General features: G+C 37.6%; 1 protein-coding gene across 8 annotated transcripts in view; it reads right to left on the bottom strand.

Annotated features, from left to right (window-relative positions):
* The window catches only part of LOC126593981 (uncharacterized), a 38550-nt gene that overhangs the window by 9770 nt on the left and 9225 nt on the right, over nucleotides 1-19555 (bottom strand). For 2 of the 8 annotated variants that reach the window (XM_050260175.1, XM_050260178.1), the window contains exons 2-3: nucleotides 418-741; nucleotides 158-332 (exon numbers count right to left, since the gene is read on the bottom strand). In XM_050260175.1, coding sequence (XP_050116132.1) covers nucleotides 158-332; nucleotides 418-721 — 479 coding nt within the window. In that variant the 5' untranslated portion in view covers nucleotides 722-741. Of the gene's footprint in view, nucleotides 1-157; nucleotides 333-417; nucleotides 742-1331; nucleotides 1476-7067; nucleotides 7347-7455; nucleotides 7726-7948; nucleotides 8057-8368; nucleotides 8453-8553; nucleotides 8732-9589; nucleotides 9765-9848; nucleotides 10161-10779; nucleotides 10879-19555 lie in introns of those variants that run through there. The other 6 variants (XM_050260182.1, XM_050260180.1, XM_050260177.1 and 3 more) reach the window with 6 other exon arrangements.

Here is a 19555-nt window from a genome sequence, read left to right as displayed (position 1 = left end):
GTATAGACTATAGACTATTCCTTTCTTCTACTTTAACCAGTATTCTGAGGCAGCTAAAAGAACAAATTGATAAATATTAGCATGACACAATCAAATTAATGAATGGCACAAAAGGCTCGAAAGCTAACCAATGGATCAGGTAAGGAGGAAATCTAACCTGTGAAAGAGTACTTTCCCCACTTTGGCAACCAAAGTTGGATATTCTTCTTTGGACTTCGCAGACTTCATTTCATTCCTCATGTCTTTAAATGCCGAAAGTAAGTCTTCCAGCACATTTTCTGTTATAGATTCCCAAGGGCTCCTTGGCAAGTTCCATTTCACCTCACTGCCTTCTGTCAAAGTATCAGCCAAACAAATCCATAACCCAAGTAAAAACTTATAAGATAAACGCACTAAAAGTAATATTGAAGTTCTAACCATTATTTAGACTAGTATTGATCAGAGCTACACGATTTTTTCCAATTGTCTGCTCAGCAGACTCCAAGGCAACGGGCTCAAGATTAACAAAAGATGGAAACTGGTTCTCGTCATCCAAAGGGATGGCGCACCATCGATGAGTAGAATTGTCTGCATAAACTACTTTTCCACTCCAACCCACATTAGACTTATTATATTGCTTGTCATTTGAGTTTTTCTTGAATTGAGGAGCAAGCAGCTCTGGAGTTGGCAACGGCCTCTCCGATTCCTTCGAGTGCCGCCTGTGTGGTGGAACGTAAGCCATTGTAGAACTAGCACTTATGCCTATAAACACAAAGGATCAAAGTGAGGGCAGCCGAAAATAAAAAAGAAAAGAGGATTTAAAACAGAGGACTCATGTTTATTGAAGAAAGTCCAGCCTGTTGAAGTGTTAATTCTTATTGGTTTGTTTGGTTTCTGAGGAAAATGAAGAAAGTTGAAATCTTTCGTTCGAATTCGGAACAAGAGAAATGCTAAGGAGACTCTCTCCAAGTGCTGACTCTCCATAGACACTGCCACCTCAGTTTATAGCTAATACTCGTGCCAAAAACATGAAATGGCAGACAGTCCACGGAGAGTACCACTTTTAAGAGAGTGTATTTAGCATTTCTCTAGGAACAGTTACAAAAAGGGTTCGCCTAGTAAAGTGAGAATCTGATTATGGTAGGGTTCTTCAACTGGGTAATTATTTTGATCACCTTCGTGTAGCAAAATACATAGCTTCGAATTGATATGAACACAGAACAGCGCAGATAAAACATTCAAAGTTACCATATAAAGAAGATCAAATAATTAATGGGGAGGATTTTATAAGTAGAGAGAGAGAGAGAGAGAGAGAGAGAGAGAGAGAGAGAGAGAGAGAGAGAGAAGCTTACCCAGAAATCACTACCCAGAGAGGCAGATAGAAACTTGAAAGCTTGAGAGACCAAAAAATGATTAAGATAACAAATTGGAGTAGCATTACTCTCTGCATTGCCTTGTGAGGTTTTGTAGACATGGAATTCGAAAGTTTGGACCTTTTCTTCTATAACTTTTTGTGACAAAAGTATAACTTGCTGATGGGGTTTCTTTTTTACTTTTCCTAGCGATAACTTGGTAGGGGTTCTACATACTGTTCTGTGACAAACTCTGGTGTAGGGATAATGTTATCCACATTTTATTTTTACCTCACACACTCGTAAATTTCAATCCTTTAATTTTTTTTTTCAATTTATTCAGTTTAACAATTAAAAATTAAAAAGAAAGTGAAAATTAAAGAAGGCCATTGAAGAAAAAGAAGCTTTTTGATGGTAAATAGCACCACACTTTTTATAAAGTAAAAAAAGTGAAAAAGAAGCTTTATGATGGTAAAATTGTTTGTTTCCCATTACTTTATTGTTTAACTTCCACTGACGTTTGTAGGTCCATATGGTCCTCAAGTCACGTTTTCATATATTAAAATTTGGAAAATAAACATCTTTAATCATTTGAATTGAAAATTTTTGGCAACTGAGTTACCATCCTAATTTTAAAATGCAGAAAAAAGAATGTTATAATTTTTTAATACAAGAGATACTATTAGAGAGAATAATTCAACTCAAGGTAATCTTTCTGTGATTCAATTTTTAGATTGTTGCTTTGTTGCAGTGTTTTTAAGTTTCGTTTCAGAGGGGTTTTGGTCCTTTATAAATTATAACCCATCTTTTTTTGTATTCATTTTCTTCAAGATTCATGGAGAGGTCAAGTTTTTGTTCTCTCCTTGTTTCTTGCAAGGAGAGGCAAGGTTTTTGTCCCTGATCAAGTATAACTTTTATTTTTCATATCAATAAAATTTTCTCGTACCATCAAGGTTAAAAAAAAAAAAAGCAACTTGAGACCTAAAATATAAGGGATATTGGTTTAATTAATTGTTTAAATTAAACATTTGGATTATTATTCAGTTCACATGTGAGTAGAAATCTGAGTATCCAGTAGTTACATCTTTTCTTATTCAAAGACAATACACTATAATGCAAGTTGTTGTCTTCCATCAAAAGGTTAAGCAACCTTGCATAAGCTTATAAGGAATTGTGTTTTCCCACATGCTGTCAATTAACTTTAGGGTAAAACCTCAACTTTCTTTGTAATACATAAATAAAATTTAACATTCTTATATCATAAATTCATAACCATCATCCCACAGTGTCAAAATCCTAATTGAGCAAAGCAAATCATTCCCACAAGCACTTAAGAATCGCTCCAACAACAAAAAAAAAAAAGTTAACTGAACACAAATTATGTAGTGAGTCATTGTTCCAATAGAGAAGTCTACGACATGCTGTGAAACCCCGTCCCAAATTATGTGTAATTTCATATTAACGGAATTAGAAAATTACCATTATGCCCCTTATCCTCTTACCTTATCCGGATCCCCCTTCCCTTTTTTGATTTTTTTGTTATTATTTTATAACTCTCCCACTCTCTATGTTTGCCACGTGGCACCACCCCCACCTCCTATCTCCTTCTCTCTTCCCTCCCCCGAGCTCTCTCTCAGCTCACTCACTCACGCTCACACACACACTCTCCCTCTCCCTGATGTAACATACACCCAAATCGAGGAAAACAATGACGACGACGACACCTCCACACCTCCCTATGTTGAGTCTCTCTCTCTCTCTGCCTCTGTGAAGCCCAGGAAACCCAACAAACTTCCCCGACGAGCCCAGTGGCCTTCGAGCCAAACTCCAGCCACCACACGACTCGTTTAAGGTACGAAACTTTTCCTCTCCTCTTAAGCTTCAATTTGATAGCTAGATCACACCCTAGGGTTGAGAATTGGCATTGAACGGAGCGCGGGTAGCTCCGGCCTTCCCTTCCATTGAAACCAGGTTGAAATGACCCAAACCCGGTAACCCTTGAGCCCAAACCCAACTCAACCCAAAACCCAAATGAAACAAGGCCTTTGGGACGTGATGACTCGGGCATTTGGGACGTGATGAAACAAGGCCTTTGGGACGTGATGACTCGGCCTAAACCCTCTTAACCTAATCCCAAGAACTAACCCAAAACCAACTGCGCCCGGCCCAAGCCCAGAAGCCTAAACCCTGAGCCCAGCCAGCGTGTGGGCCGCGCGTGAGACTGCCTATGGGCACGTGTGAAGGGCTGCTAGTGTCGGCGCGCGGAGCATACGAGCCACAGTCCACATCGCCAACGACTTTTCCGGCGACCCATAACGGCACGTGGCCGTCTGAGCCGCCACCTTACAGCGGCGCGTGGGGGTAACCGAGGTCCCCCCTTATGTTTTTCGACGTCCTGAATCCGTTTATGACGTCCGTTTTCTGAAATTCAATCGTTATGGTAGAGTTTTATTAATTGGAACCTTTATGTGCTTAAGTGCGATTATTAGAGGCGATTCCATTCTTCCTATTTAGCACAGCTCTTCGACGACGGAGTATCTGTGAGTGGACCCCTTCTAAAATGCATATTTTACTATTAGAAATGCATACATGAAAAACATAATTTAATGAAACGTTTATGAGTATATTAGATTTGCACTATATGAAATATCATGCTTTACTAAGAATATTTTAGAATACCATACTTTATCGATTTTCACGTGCTTTGTAGTATATATGATGGATGACTATATACTATGAAGATATTTTATATGATGTTTGAGCTACTGAGTTTCGTTGAGATATATGTACTTATGTTGGAAATATTATACTCAACGATTTTTGTGCTTATTTAGTGGTCACTATACATATGCCTTTGGGTGGGTGCAGTAGGAGCCTACGGGCAATTGATACTTATATGCCTTTGGGTGGGTGCTGTAGGAGCCTACGGGCGAATGAAGTGCTCTATATGCCTTCGGGCGAATGAAGTGCTCTATATGCCTTCGGGCGAATGAAGAGTTCTCTATGCCTTCGGCGACACCGATACCACTATTTAGCACGCTATATATAATATATGTTTTACAAAGGTTTTATGGCATGCTAGGGTTTTCGGGAAAACCTATTACATATTATACTATTGAGTTTTCATAAAAATTTGGGGGTTAGTATGTTGATGAATAATTGTTTCAATATTATATATATCAACTTGGTTCACTCATGTTTGTTTTGTGCCCCCTCAGGACATAGGAACAAGGCATACGATCCGAACTACGAGGCATTCCCCTACCAGTGATACCACATCATATTCTCTGTTTTGACTTCACTTGTAATAGCACCTTCCACTTGTATTCTGAATTAGATGTATGCTCTGAACATGTCATGCATTATCACTATCATTTTATAGACGAATGAATATTATTTTGGTAAGATTGTATTCAAATATTTCTTTGCGTAGTTACGCGCGAAATGTATATGCATGATTCACATATTCTCAGCATATGCATTCATTAAATGACTTGCGTCACCCTTAGGTGTCGGCCAACACGTGGCCATCCCGTTGTCCCCCGGACATCAAGATCGGGGTGTGTCACATGCAGTTCCATTTCATGTTAGAAAAGGTTCGCAGCATAAGAAGTTGTCCCATATCAACTTCACATTTTCCTGCAGCATATCAGAAATCAAGCCGACTTCAACATTCTCTTCCTGAAAATTTGAAAGAATAAGATCGACGTTATGTTACCATTAACACATGATAGATCTTTCTTGGTACATTACATAAAGATGTTTGATTGGGAGCGAAAACTACAAGACTTACCTGTAACTTTGAAATGAGCATTTTCAGAAACAGCCTGACCTCCCAACTAGTCTCACCAGCTGAGGTGGTAAAATCGAAGCGATTCGCATGCCTTAACTTCAGTTTTAGAGATGGATTTTCATTAGTGGTAATTGTATGCCAAATTACAACTACATTATACCGGCCTCCAGAAAACGCCTTCCCTAGGGGCCATATCAACCCTCCCTTCACATTTGAATCCAAAATCGCTAAACTAATCACATCCCTAATGCTTTGAATCTCATCATCCTGGACACACCAAAAATTTTAATCAACGGAGAATAAAATAAAAATTCTCAATAGCTTTCCAGGTATAGCAACTTACAGCAAAAGCTGTTACGATCTTGTTCGTGCATAGCATGAGTCTGAGGTCCAAATTCTTATTAAGTCATCATATGTTCGTGACCATGTTACGCAGTTGATCCAGCTCCATCTAAAAGAAAATGTCCATTTGATGTAAGTCTCACTAAACAAAAAAACAGAACACACACAACAGTGCGTGATTTTGCAATAAATAAACTACATATTCACATGGTATGAACTTAAAAACTTGCCTTGTAGATTTGTAGCTTTCCATGTTCTTTTGCTACACTGCATTTGCAAGTGATGATTGATTTTGGTCGTCTAGAGTCAGACAACTATACAAGGACAAGGAACAAAGGAGAGAGATTTAATATATTCAAGAGAGTAAATTGCCGATTTTCCTCCTGAACTTTTACTAAACTTTTGATTTCCCCCTAAACTTTTCAATTGGAAAATTAAGCCTCACAATTAATGAGCTTGCTATAATAATATGGTTCAAACAATATTATCTACACTTAAGGGTGACGGAGTGGGCTAAGCCTCCCAATGAGTTTGCTATAATAATGTGGTTCAAATTCGTCCTTGGCATGAATCGAGCCTAATACGTTTCACTTACACTTACTAGTAAAGAGAAATATCATCAAACTGTAGTGCTAAATGACCATTGCTGGAGGGCTTTAATAAAGACTAAAATTAGCTATGTGCAATTGAGATTCTATTTCTATTTAATCTTAAAGCATCTCCTATGAGAGTTGAAAATTATCTTGAAATGCTCACTTTACAACTCAAAAGCCATTTTTGGAGTTCATTGGGCCAGAAATTTGGGATGCAAATGATCTCACTCATTTATTATCTAACTCATTTTATATTTTGTCTCCTTCGTCCAATTTCAAATTCGTACATTTTTCAATTTTTTTCAATTTTATAAGGCGACTCATGATTTTGTACAAATGTCATATATATATGCATCAATTTATATTAGTTTCCCCGTTATCTGCCTGTGTGAACGTGGCAGCCCCACAAAATTTGTGCCAAGTAAATGAAAAGCCAATTAAAAAATGGGTATTCATTATTAAAGAAAACCCTTCTTCTCTGACAACAAATCAATACGAAGAAAAAATCCTTCATCTTCTCCATCAAAATGTCAAAAACCCAAGGGACAATTAATGTATAGACATTTGGATATTTAACGTGTGATGTTGAGCGTTGTCCATCATCAGAAAGTTAAAAGACCTTGCATTAGATTAGTAGAAGTTACTACAGAACCTCGAGAGTATATATACTCCACCTATTATCAATGTGTTTGCATAATCATGTATCAAAATTCCTTTTCCTTTAACTGCCTCTTGTGGTGTGGGACGGAAGGCAAAAAGAAACTTAAAAATTTTCATTAACCATCTTGGTTGTAAGAAAGCACGTGAGCCGAAGCATTTACTGGCAATGAAGTCATCGAAATGTAGAGGGGGGATGGGCGGGGGGTTTCTGGGTGCAACGGTCCTTTCTCCTTTGGGAGAGGGTTGGTGCCTCGCACGCTACTGTTGACGAAGAGCTAATCTCGCCTAATCCGTCTCTACAAAAAATTCAAAAAAAAAAAAAAAAAAAAAAAAAAAAAGTCATCGAAATGTAAAATCTTAAAAATTTAATTAACCATCAACGATGCCAGATACAAACAAAATTGCAAGAAATGCTAAAACAGTTACTAATTATTAATCACACGATGCCGAGTAGAATATAAAACTAAGGATGTAGACAGATATACACACGTCGCACAGACAGTGATCACTGATTTACAACATGCAATTTCATGATAGAAAACGTTCACAGCTCAAGAAGTTTTCCCATATCAACTGCATATCTTCCTTGAGTATCTCAGAAATTGTGCTGGCTTTGACATTCTCTTCCTGTCAATTGAAACATCAGGAGATTTCAGCGCACGACAAAGTTTCTCAAACAAATGTTTATTTCAGCACATGAACTAAAAAATTGTCCGAGAGAAAAGGCAGCCTTTACCTGTAACTTTGACACGACGTTTTCCAGCACCAGACTTGTCCCCCAAGAAGCTTCCCCAGTTAGGGTTCTCAAATCAAATCGATCATAGTGTTTTACTTTCAGTCTCAGTGATGAATTTCTATACGTATTAACTATTACGTGCGTAAACCTAACAACAGTGTATTTTTCTCCTGAAGACTCCTTCCCCGGGGGCCACCTCAATCCACCCTTCACATCTGGATCTAGAATCGCAGAATTAATCAGATCCGTGATGCATTGCATCTCATCATTCTGAAATAGCAACAATTAATATGATCACGAAACTTCATTCAAAGGAGCATAAGTTCAGCCAGGGATCCAGTATGGTTAACCCACATCATCCCGTTACATTTCTAGAAACGTTATATTATTTGTTTTGATTGTGGCTTGAAGATAAATATAGGTCAAAATTAATATATTTGCTGAAACAAGGAATAGAAATGTAAATTTTAAAGGACTGGGTGAAGCAGCTTACAGTCAGATCAGTTACGAGTTTCTTTGTGCACAGCATTAGTCTCAGGTCCAGATTCTTAGTAGTGCATGAAATGTCCTTTACCATGTTACGCACTGGTTTCAATTTGATCTGAAAGAAAGTTGACATTTCGATGTAAATCTCAGGATACAAACCCTAAGCCAAGCAACAGCAAAAATTAAGAGAGGGAAGAGTCCGGAAAATATTAAAGATCTGGAAAGGCTCCTCACAAATTATTCCAAAAATTGGAGAACTTAATCACATTCAGTGCTTGAACATTGAGTTTTATTATACAATACCCATATTTTTGCTGCATAATATTATATCTAAGTTATCTAATCAATAATGTGGCAACTCAATTGTGATATTGATGCAACATATATGGTTTCATCAAATTTAGTTGGCATGAATTGGAAAACTTGCCTCACAGAGTTGTAGCCTTCCATGTTCTTTCATTACCCGACATCTGCAGAAGAGAGTGGACTCTGGACTCGTAGAATCAGACAACTATACAAGAAGAAAATAAATGAGCAATTCAATAGCTACAGTCAGAATTCTGGAAAACATGAACTCAGAACTCAGTAAGTTGACGTGTCTAAAAGAAATACCTGTACATCGTATATATCTTCCTCCTCTTCGAAAACAACTCCAATTTTCGGGACAACTTTGTTCACAATCTTTTCCTTATACGAAACAGGAGTGTTCGTGTAAAATAATTGCCTCCGTCGTTTCGGGATTTCAGTGAACAAATTTTTTCTAATGGATTCCAAGTTAACTGAAGGGTTCCTGATTCAAAGATTTCAACAAAAATTGGTATACATCCGTTCGTGTACAAATTATATGAAATATGATTATCAAGTATCGAAAAACAAGGGCAGAGTTTTAGAGTCCTTCACTGTTCAACTTGGCATCCTACCTTCTAAACTAAAATGCCAAATTAACCTTTTACCATAGTATTATACTATTATTTTGTTCTACTTCAACCAGTATTATGAGGCGGATAAAAGAACAATATAAAGGTAAAAAGGATAATCGCATGAAACGATCAACTAAAAGAACAATAGGCTCAATAGCTTTACTTGGTATATATCTTTCTCCTCTTCGAAATTAACTACAACTTTTGAGACAACTTGCTTTAAAATCTTTTCCTTATATGAAACAAGGATGTTTGTGTAAAACGATTTCCTCCATTGTTTCAAGGTTTCATTAAACAGATTTTTTTCTGATAGATTCCATGTTAACTGATACAAAGATTTCAACAAAGGATTGTCTTTCATCTGCTCATGTACAAGTACAACTAAGAAGAAGGACAAGATTCTTTTCCGTTGTTACAAAACTAATGTGAAATTGAGATGATTGACAGTGATTAAGCATCAATACCGAAATATCTGTATCAAGTATCGAAAAACAAGGCAGAATTTTATAATCCTACTTCACCACCAAACTTGGCACAGTATCTTCCAAGCTAAAATGCCAAAATATGACCTTCTATCATAGTATAACTATTTTTTGTTCTACTTTAACCAGTATCCTGAGGCAACTAAAAGAACAAATTAATGAATAATCGCATGACATAATCAAGTTAATGAATGGCACAAAAGGCTCGAAAGCTAACCAATGAATTAGATGAGGAGGAAATCTAACCTGCGAAAGAGTACTTTCCCCACTCTGGCAATCAAAGTTGGATATGCTTCTTTTGGCTTTGCAGACTTCATTTCATTCCTCGCGTGTTTAAATGCCGAAAGTAAGTCTTCCAGCACATTTTCTGTTATAGATTCCCAAGGGCTCCTTGGCAAGTTCCATTTCACCTCACTGCCTTCTATCAAGTATCAGCCAAACAAATCCATAACCCAAGTAACAACTTACAAGATACATGCACAAAAAGAATTATTAAAGATCTAACCATTATCTAGACTAGTATTGATCAAAGCTAGATGATTTTCTCCAAAATTCAGCTCAACAGACTCCAAGGTAACGGGCTCAAGATTAACAGAAGATGGGAACTGGTTCTCGTCATCCAAAGGGATGGCGCACCATCCATGTGTAGAATGGTCTGCATAAACTATATTTTCATCCACTTTATTAAATGGCTTGACTTTTAAGTTTTTCTTGAATTGAGGAGCAAGCAGCTCTGGAGTGAGCAATGGCCTCTCCAGTTCCTTCGAGTGCCGCCTGTGTGGTGGAACGTAAGCCATTGTAGAACTAGCACTTATGCCTATAAAACCAAAGGATCAAAGTGAGGGCAACCGAAAATAAAAAAGAAAAGAGGATTTAAAACAGAGTACTCTTGTTTATGCAAGAACAAGTGTTCTTTCTCATGTTTATTGAAGAAAGTCCAGCCTGTTGATGTGTTAATTCTTATTGGTTTGTTTGGTTGCTGGGGAAAATGATGAAAGTTGAAACCTTTCATTCGAATGCGGAACAAGAGAAATGATAAGGACTCTCCCAAAGTGCTGTCTCTCCAAGGACTCTCTACCATAGTTGCCAAAAACATGAAGCGGTAGAGAGTTCATGGAGAGTCCCACTTTCGAGAGTCTCCTTCGCATTTCTCTCTGAACAAGTACAAAAATTACAAAAAGGGTTCGCCTAGTAAAGTAAAAATCTGATTATGGTAGGGTTCTTCAAGTGGGTAATTTTCTTGATCACTTTCTTGGAGCAAAATACATAGCTTTGAATTGATATGAACACAGAAGCAAAATACATAGCTTTGGATTGATATGAACACGGAACAGAGCAGATAAAACAATCAATGTTATTATATAAAGAAGATCAAATAATTAATGGGGAGGATTTTATAAGTAGAGAGAAAGAGAAGCTTATCTAGAAATCACTACCCAGAGAGGCAGATAGAAACTTGAAAACTTGAGAGACTAAAAAATGATCAAGATAACAAATTGGAGCTGCTGTACTCTGTGCATTGCCTTTTGAGGTTTTATAGACATGGAATTCCAAAGTTTGCACCTTTTATTCTTCTTCAACTTTTTGTGACTAAAGTATAACTTGCTGATGGGGTTTTCTTTTTAACTTTTACTGGCGATAATTGTTGGAATTAGTGCACTATCCTAAATGTTAAGATTCTAGACATTCCCAAGAACAATTATTCATGCACTACTCTAAATGTTAAGACTCTAGACATTCCCAAGAACAATTATTCTAGAGTCATTGTTCCTAGCCTATATCTGTTAAGTTATCTAGGAAGAACTCTCTAGTTTGAACTCTCTAGTACTTTGTATTCACTATATATATAGCCTTTGGCATATCATTTTGTATTAAGAGAGTTACAATAAGAAGTAATACAAGAGCTCTGCTGTAGCAACTCAGATTTCTCATAAACTTGTTTAGTATTTCCATCCATCTACACTTCCTGCAATAATTTGGTGGGGGTTCTACATATTGTTCTATGACAAACCTTGCTAGAGGTATAATGTTACCCATACATTTATTTTTGCCTCTCACACAATCGTTGTTAATTTCAATCCTTTAATTTTTTTTTAATTCATTCAATCTGATGATCGAAAATTGAGAAAAATGTAAGAAATAAAAAGAAGTATGTAAATAGCAATATTCCTTTATAAAGTAAAAAAGAAGCTATTTGATAGTGATATTGTTTGTTTCCCATTACTTTATTGTTTAAGTTCCACTGACGTTTGTACGTTCATGTGGACCCCAATTCACATTTTCATAATATTAAAATTTGGAAAGTAAACATCTTTAATCATTTGAATCGAAAATTCTTGACAACTGAGTTACGATCCTAATTTTATAATACATAAAAAATAATGTTAGAATCTCTCTCTCTGAAAGAGCTCCAAACCCTAGCGTCCATGGCGCCGCTAGCCCTTGCTTCGGCTTGGGCTAGTGGCACCCTCTCCTCTCCTCCTCCTAGCCTCCTCCCCACTCTTCTTTTCCAACTCTTAACCACGATTTAGATCTTGGAGTTTTGGGCTCTTCTTTTACACAAGACCAAACCCTCCAATCCCACTGCCGAACCGGCTTGCCAGAAAATTTGGGCGAAGTGTGGAACGATTCTCTTTGGAACAAGGGTGTTTTACACACCCCATTTGCCCTCCCCCTCCTCCTGTTACGTTTTGTGACCTTTCTTGCAGATGTGGATGTGGAGGCTTTATTTCTTGGTGGATAGATTCTGCACAACCCTCTCATATCTAGTTTAGGGTTCGGGTTTTCTTTTTCTTTTGGGGCGACAGATTTTATTGCGGTGGAAGCTGTTACTGCGGCAGCGGTGGTCTTTTGGATGCTAAAGATTAGGGTTTTTGTTGCTTTTCTGCTTTTACTGCCTACATGCCTAATGATGTATGGGCCTCCCTTTGTGTTTTGGGTTGGCGCTCTACTTGGTTTGGGTTTGTTTTACCTTTAATGTCCTGCTTTGTTTTATGTAAGGCTTTGTGTTTTGTTTGGACTTAGGCCTATCTCTCACAAATTGTATTTTCCCTTACATGAATGGAATGTTTCTTTGTCTTACATTAATGGAATGTTTCTTTGTCCAAAAAAAAAAATCTGTTCTAATACAAAAGATATTATTAGAGAGAATAATTCAACTCAGGGTAAACTTTCGGATTCAGTTTTTAGATTGTTGCTTTATTGCAGTGTTTTTAAGTTTTGGTCCTTTGTACCTCGAGTTTTCTTTGTATTCATTTTCTTCAAGATTCATGGAGAGGTCAAGTTTTTGTTCCCTCCTTGTTTCTTGTGTTACAAGAGGTAAGGTTTTTGTCCCTAATCAAGTATAACTTTTATTTTTCATATTAATAAAATTTTCTCGTACCGTCAAAATTAACAAATAAAATCAACTCAACATCAGATGTAAGAGATAATGGTTTACTGAAATGTCTAAATTAAACATGTGGTTTATTATTCAGTTCACATGTGAGTAGAAATCTGGGTATCTAGTAGTTACATCTTTCTTATTCAAAGACATTATGTAAGTTGTCGTCTTCCATCAAAAGGTTAAGCAACCTTGCATAAGCAAGGAATCGAGTTCTTCCGCATACTATCAATTATTTTAGGGTAAAACCTCAATTACTTCGTAATACATAAATAACATTTAACATTCTGATATCATAAATTCATAAGCATCATCCCAGTGTAATGACAAACTCCTAATTGAGCAAAGCAAATCATTCCCACAAGCACAACCAACAAAAAAAAAATCTCGCCATCAGCTCGACTAAGAGTTTCAAATCTAAAAAGTAAACTGAACTTGACTTAAGACGAAGGAACCAAGTCCAAAAAACACCGGGGTTTACAACAAATTATGTAGTAAGTCATTGTTCCAATAGAGAAGTTTACGAGATGCACTTGCAGTTCCATTTCATGTTAGAAAAGGTTCACAGCATAAGAAGTTGTTCTTGGAAATTTGAGTCATTTGAGTATAAATTTCTTTGTCCCACAGTGGCCATTCCCAAAAGCTTTCATCACTTTATAAGGCTTTATACTTTATAGAAAGTAATTGGAGTAATAGGCATTGGAGAATAAAATTGGGCTCACCCTTGAAGTTGGGCTTTGAGGTGCACTAATTAATTGATAATTAATATATATTTAATTAACAAAAGATGGGCCTTGGGCTCTGAAAATTAAATTCTTTAATTAATTATTTTTAATTAATTTCGAATTTAATTAACTTAATTTTTATGAAAAGGTTCATCCTTTCAGATGATGTCTGAGAGTTCAGAAAGAACGCAGAGCAAAGCACCCCTTCTGAGAAGATGCTTTCCAACATATACATTTCTTCTCCATACCTGTTGCGAACAGGCTTAATCCCTCTATATATACATCCGTCTGCATGGCATTTAGAGTATAGAAAAATATAAATCTCCTTCTATAATCCATAACATTCTTACTGAGAGTATCACAAAGAAATTCTCCAGAAGTTAAGTTTTCCGGTGCTGGAATTCTAACTTGATCGTTGAATCCTGGTGAAACAAACGTCCGGAGAACTACAAGCACTGAGTAGGGGCGAAATTTCTGTTTCAAGGACATTGCGGTACGCAAGCCTCGATCTACAAGTTGTCCATTTTATATTTTAGTTGTGTTCATACTCTGTGAGTTTTTCTATTCGCATTTATTATTTATTAGCATATATAAATTTATCACAGATTGTTGACTTAAATCCAACAGTTGTCCCATATCAACTTCACATTTTCCTGCAGCATATCAAAAATCAAGCCGCTTCAACATCTCTTCCTGAAAAATCAAAAGAATAAGATCGGCGTATGTTATGATGGACACATTGTTTGGGTTAAAACTGGAATTTTAGGCTCAAAAGGAAGTTAGTCCAGAAGAATGTATAGAAGGAAGGAAGCCCAAGGCTCAGTCGAAGCCCAAAAGGCAGAAGAAGCCCTTTTCTCGACTAAGTGCAGATCACTTGAGCCACTTACTCACCTACGTAAAAGTCAAGTGGTGTAGACTAGCCAACCAATCAACTCAAAAGTAATTTACAATGACAGTACAAGTAAAAAGCTGATGAGTCATTACCCTTCAGCCGCATTCGGGCAACATCGATGCTGCAGACAGCCAAGCCAAATCATCTATAAAAAAGGAAAGAGAAATCAGATATAAGGACACTCAATCAAACAAACAAATACACAAACTCTACTCAAGCCAGATTTGCATACGAAGCTGTAGTCAGCACTAAACCTTCATCCTTTTCAGGATCAACCTTCACCAAAAGCCTTTGTAAAAGCTCTGTTACCTTGTCTGAATCTTGATGTAGTATCGATTCCCTCCTGTAAACTCATCTTCCAATCTCTCCTTCTAGCACTCAAACCCTTTGTAAATCACAAAGAGAGGAAGTTGCAAGACGATCAACCTTGCCCGACATGGTGAAACCTTGCCCGACCCTCTTTGTTCTGTCTTTTCATTCATAAATCTAGTAATATGATGTATACTTCCATCTGTATCCAAGTTATTTCTAGCAAGTTTATGATTAAAAGGCTTCTTGGTTCTTGGATCTGGTCTGTTTAATGGTACCCAACCATGCAAAAGATAAAGTTGGAATCCGCACTCATAACTTGACCAGATCTAAGTTCTAACATTTCGGGGATACAAGATTTATCAGTCAAAAGTCATTGGTCTCAAGGCATAAAAAGAACTTTATGTGGACTTAACCCATCCACGATAATCCTTGATAACAAGAAGTCTGAAGTTACTTGAGGCGCAAGTAATCAGCATATTTCTTAGTTTTACTTCTGTTATATTATGATTGCCACAGAACACTTGAGTATAAAATTAATTCTGATGGCAAGCCTCAAGGCCTATACTTAAGGCCCTATAAAGGCACCTATCTGGCTTCATTCTGCTCTTCGGGCTCGGGTGATTAAAGTATAACAGTTGTAAAACTTCTGCAACAATGAAACAACCACTATATGTTCGAGTACTTAGTTAAGTTTTGAATGCAAGCCTCAAGGCCTACACCTAAGGCCCTACGAAGGTACCTTTCATAGCTAACTTAGTCTCTCGGGCATATACAATTAAACTAAACATATGTTTTACATTTGTCATGCTAAAGATGGCAATGGCACGCCTGAACACCTAAAGTTAATTTTGATTGTGAACCTCAAGGCCTACACCTAAGGCCCCATAAAGGCACCTTTCAAAATAACTATGTCTTTCTCTTACAGCCTCCAATAAGCAGAAGCCCGATAGACAATATCAACCAAAGCCAACCTCTTGGGGAGCTGTGTGCTCGTCGGCCAGGAAACGTCCTCATCGGAAATTCCTCCAGACGAACACACCTATTAGATCTTTTCTTGGTACATTACATGATAGATGCTTGATTATGAGAGAAAAATACAAGACTTACTTATAACTTGGAAACGAGCATTTTCAGAAACAGCCTAACCTCCCAACTAGTTTCACGAGCCGAGGCGGTAAAATCGAAGTGATTCGCATGCCTTAACTTTAGTTTCAGAGTTGGATTTTCATAAGTAGTGGTAAATATATGCCAAATTCCAACGACATTATACCGGCCTTCTGAAAACGCCTTCCCTAGTGGCCATCTCAACCCTCCCTTCACATTTGAATCCAGAATCGCCGAACTATTTACATCCCTAATGCGTTGCATCTCAACCCTCCCTTCACATTTGAATCCAGAATCCCTGAACTAGTTACATCCCTAATGCATTGCATCTCAGCTCCATATAAAAGAAAATGGCCATTTGATATAAGTCTCACTAAATAAAAAAATATAACACATAACAGTGCGTGATTTTGTAGTATATAAACCATATATTCACATGTATGAACTTAAAACCTTGCCTTCTTGAGATGTAGCTTTCCTTGTTTTTTTGCCACACTGCATTTGCAAGTGATGATTCATTTTGGTCGTCTAGAGTCAGACAACTATGAACAAGGAACGAAGGAGAGGGATTTAATATATCCAAAATACACTTTGAATATCTGTGAAAGTATGAATTCAGTAAGTTGATGTGAAATATTGCAAAAGAAATATACCTTTACATAGTATAAATCTTTCTCCCCTTTGAGGTCAATTCCAATCTTCGGGTCAACTTCCTTTACATTGTATTCCTTATACGACAACGGAACATTTGCAAAACAAGACTTTTTTGTTTTTTTATTTTTTCTATTTTAGGAAATCTCGATGGTACGAGGAAAGTTTATCGATATTGAAAAAAAAGGTACACCTAGTCAAGGGGACATAAACTTAATCCCTCATAATACAAGAAAAAAGGATTAAAAATACATGGAAAAGAAGGGGGACAAAAACCTTACTCTTCTAGAAACAAAAACAACAAAGATACAAGGAAAAGAGGGGGGACATGAAACCTAACCCATCTAAAGGTGAACCTAAAGGTTTAAATGACACATCCCAGTCCCGGCTCCGCCAAATCACGATATTGTCCGCTTTGGGCCCCGACCACGCCCTCATGGTTTTGTTTCTGGGAACTCAGACGAGAACTTTCCAGTGGGTCACCCATCCTAGGACCGCTCTCGCCCAAACTCGCTTAACTTCGGAATTCCGACGAAACCCGAAGCCACTAAGATCCCAAAAAGCCTCGTACTATAAGAGGTGGGCATATACATATAAGGCACATCACCACCTCTTCGTTGGTTGATGTCGGATGTTACAATTCACCCCCCTTAGAGGCCTGACGTCCTCGTCAACACACTCGCACCATACGGCAGAGTGGCTCTGATACCAATCTGACACATCTAAGTTCCGGTTCCGCCGTAGCACAATATTTTCCGTTTTATACCCCGGCCACGCCCTCACGGTTTTGTTTCTGGGAACTTAGACGAGAACTTCCCAGTGGGTCACCCATCTTAGGACCACTCTCGCCCGAACTCGCTTAACTTCGAAGTTCCAACGAAACCCGAAGTCAGTGAGCTCCTAAAATGCCTCGTGCTATAGAAGGTGGGCATGTATATATAAGGCACATCACCACCTCTTCGTTGGTCGATGTGGGATGTTACATTAAATCTGCAAAATAGAACAAGCAACATCACAAGGTTAAGAAAGAAAGAAAAAACCAGAAAATGAGACAAACATGTATGCCGAGATGCACATTAATTTAAGAAGCGGAAGTCAGGAAAGCCAACATAGTCTAAAAACAAAGCAGCCTGAAATGCCAACAAAGGGGAATCATGCCATACCAAAGTTGGAGAAGACAAGCTCATGTTAGCAAAATTTTCCGCAACCACATTTCCTTTGCGATAAATGTGAGAGGCATAGAAAGTCATCTTGCAAACGCGTTCTAAACAAATAGATCATTGCATATGAAGAGGCCAAGGAGGATCCAAATCAATCGATTAAGACCACAAATAACACTAGAAGAGTCACTTTCCAGCCAAAGACAATATCAACCCCGCTGATATGCAAACTCTACACCAATAATAAATGCTGATGATTTTCCAAAAAAAAGTTTCTATGACCAATCCCTTGGCAGAAACCACCATGGCAATCCTGGAAAACTCATCCACAAGCAGCAGGACCAGGATTTCCTTTAGATAAACCATCGGTATTAAGTTTAATCTAAGGAAACCAAAGAGAAGACCAAAGCACAAGAAGAATAGTTGGTGCCTTGCGAGGGAAAGGTTGGATCAAAGAAGAAATGATACGAGTGTCAAAACCCTGAAAGTAATCAGGAATAAACTTCCCACCATGAACAATCTAAGAATTAATAGACATGTAAAGATGACGAAAGTAGATTGGACAACCCTAAAAAGTAAACTTATTTCGAGCTTTCCAAATAGCCGAAATAGTAGAAAGACCTGCAAATATCCAGACATTGTGCAATTGTCGAGAAAATGGCTTACGTATGTATACATCCCAAAAAAATAGCCAAGGAATCTAAAAAGGCAAAAAGGTATTAAATTAACATGCTAACTACCTCCAAAGCTGCCTAGATATCTGATACCTTAAAAAAAGATGAAAAGTAGATTCCTTAGAACTATAACATAAACAAGAGTTTATCAAAGCATATGTTACGCTACTACTTACCATTATCTAGACAAGAGTTTATCAAAGCTAGAGGTTTTTCTTCATTATTCCACTCGGTAGATTCCGAAAGGAAATGGGCTCAAGATTAACTGTAGACGGAAACTGGTTCTGGTCATCCAAACCAATGGTGCACAATCTCAATAAAGCACGGTTTGCATAAATAAATGACTTTGAACTTGTATCAACATTAAACTTTGATGGCCTGGCATTTAAGTTTTTCTTGAACTGGGGAGCAAGCAGCTCCAGCCTCAGCAATGGCCTCTCGGTTTCCTTTAAATGCCTCTTGTGGGGTGGGACGTAAGCCATTCTAACACCAGAACTTGTGACTGAAAGAAAATTTGTAGAGGCAAAAATAAAATGCTTGCATACATATTAAGACATTCAATTTGTAGAAGAAGAAGAAGTAGAGGGGCTTACCCAGTGTCAACAAACCAGAGAAAGCTTACTGTGTAAGCAACTATCGAAAGATAAGAGAGAGATATTAGAGAGAGAATCTAGAGAGACAATTGTAATAACTGTTTTCTGTTTTCAATAATTGTAATGGAATAATTACATGATGAGTATTTATAGAATACATCTTGACAACCACATGACACCTCCATTCTTAATCTTATGACACCTGTCTTAATCCCATCAACACATAAGTGTGTATACATTCTATCATCCCCCTACAAGCTCATGGTTGGAACAACCAAGCATGAGGTTGGCACAATTATATCTAAATTGAGGTGAACACAACCCTTTAGTAAACATATCTGCATACTGATATGAAGAGTTGACAAACTGCAACAAAATGGTGCCTTGTTGTACTCTTTCACATACGAAATACCAATCTATCTCAATATGTTTTGATTTTGAGTGAAATGCTGGATTAGTTGCAAGTGCCATAGCCGAAATGTTGTCACAGTGGAGAAATGGAGTGTCAGAACCAAGAAGATGTAAATCCTTAAGCAATTGTTGAATCCAAACCACTTCAACCGTAGTAGTAGCCATAGCTCTATACTCGGCCTCTGTGGAAGACTGGCTAACAGTGTGTTGCTTCTTAGAGCTCCAAGAAATGGGATATGATCCCAGAAAAACAACAAAGCCAGTTGTTGATCGTCGATCATTGGGATCCCCAGCCCAATAAGCATATG

Source organism: Malus sylvestris, chromosome 12, assembly GCF_916048215.2.
Source record: "Malus sylvestris chromosome 12, drMalSylv7.2, whole genome shotgun sequence".
NCBI lineage: Eukaryota > Viridiplantae > Streptophyta > Magnoliopsida > Rosales > Rosaceae > Malus > Malus sylvestris.
The sequence above is the reverse complement of the archived record's forward strand: the minus strand, read 5'-3'. Positions and strand labels throughout refer to the sequence as shown.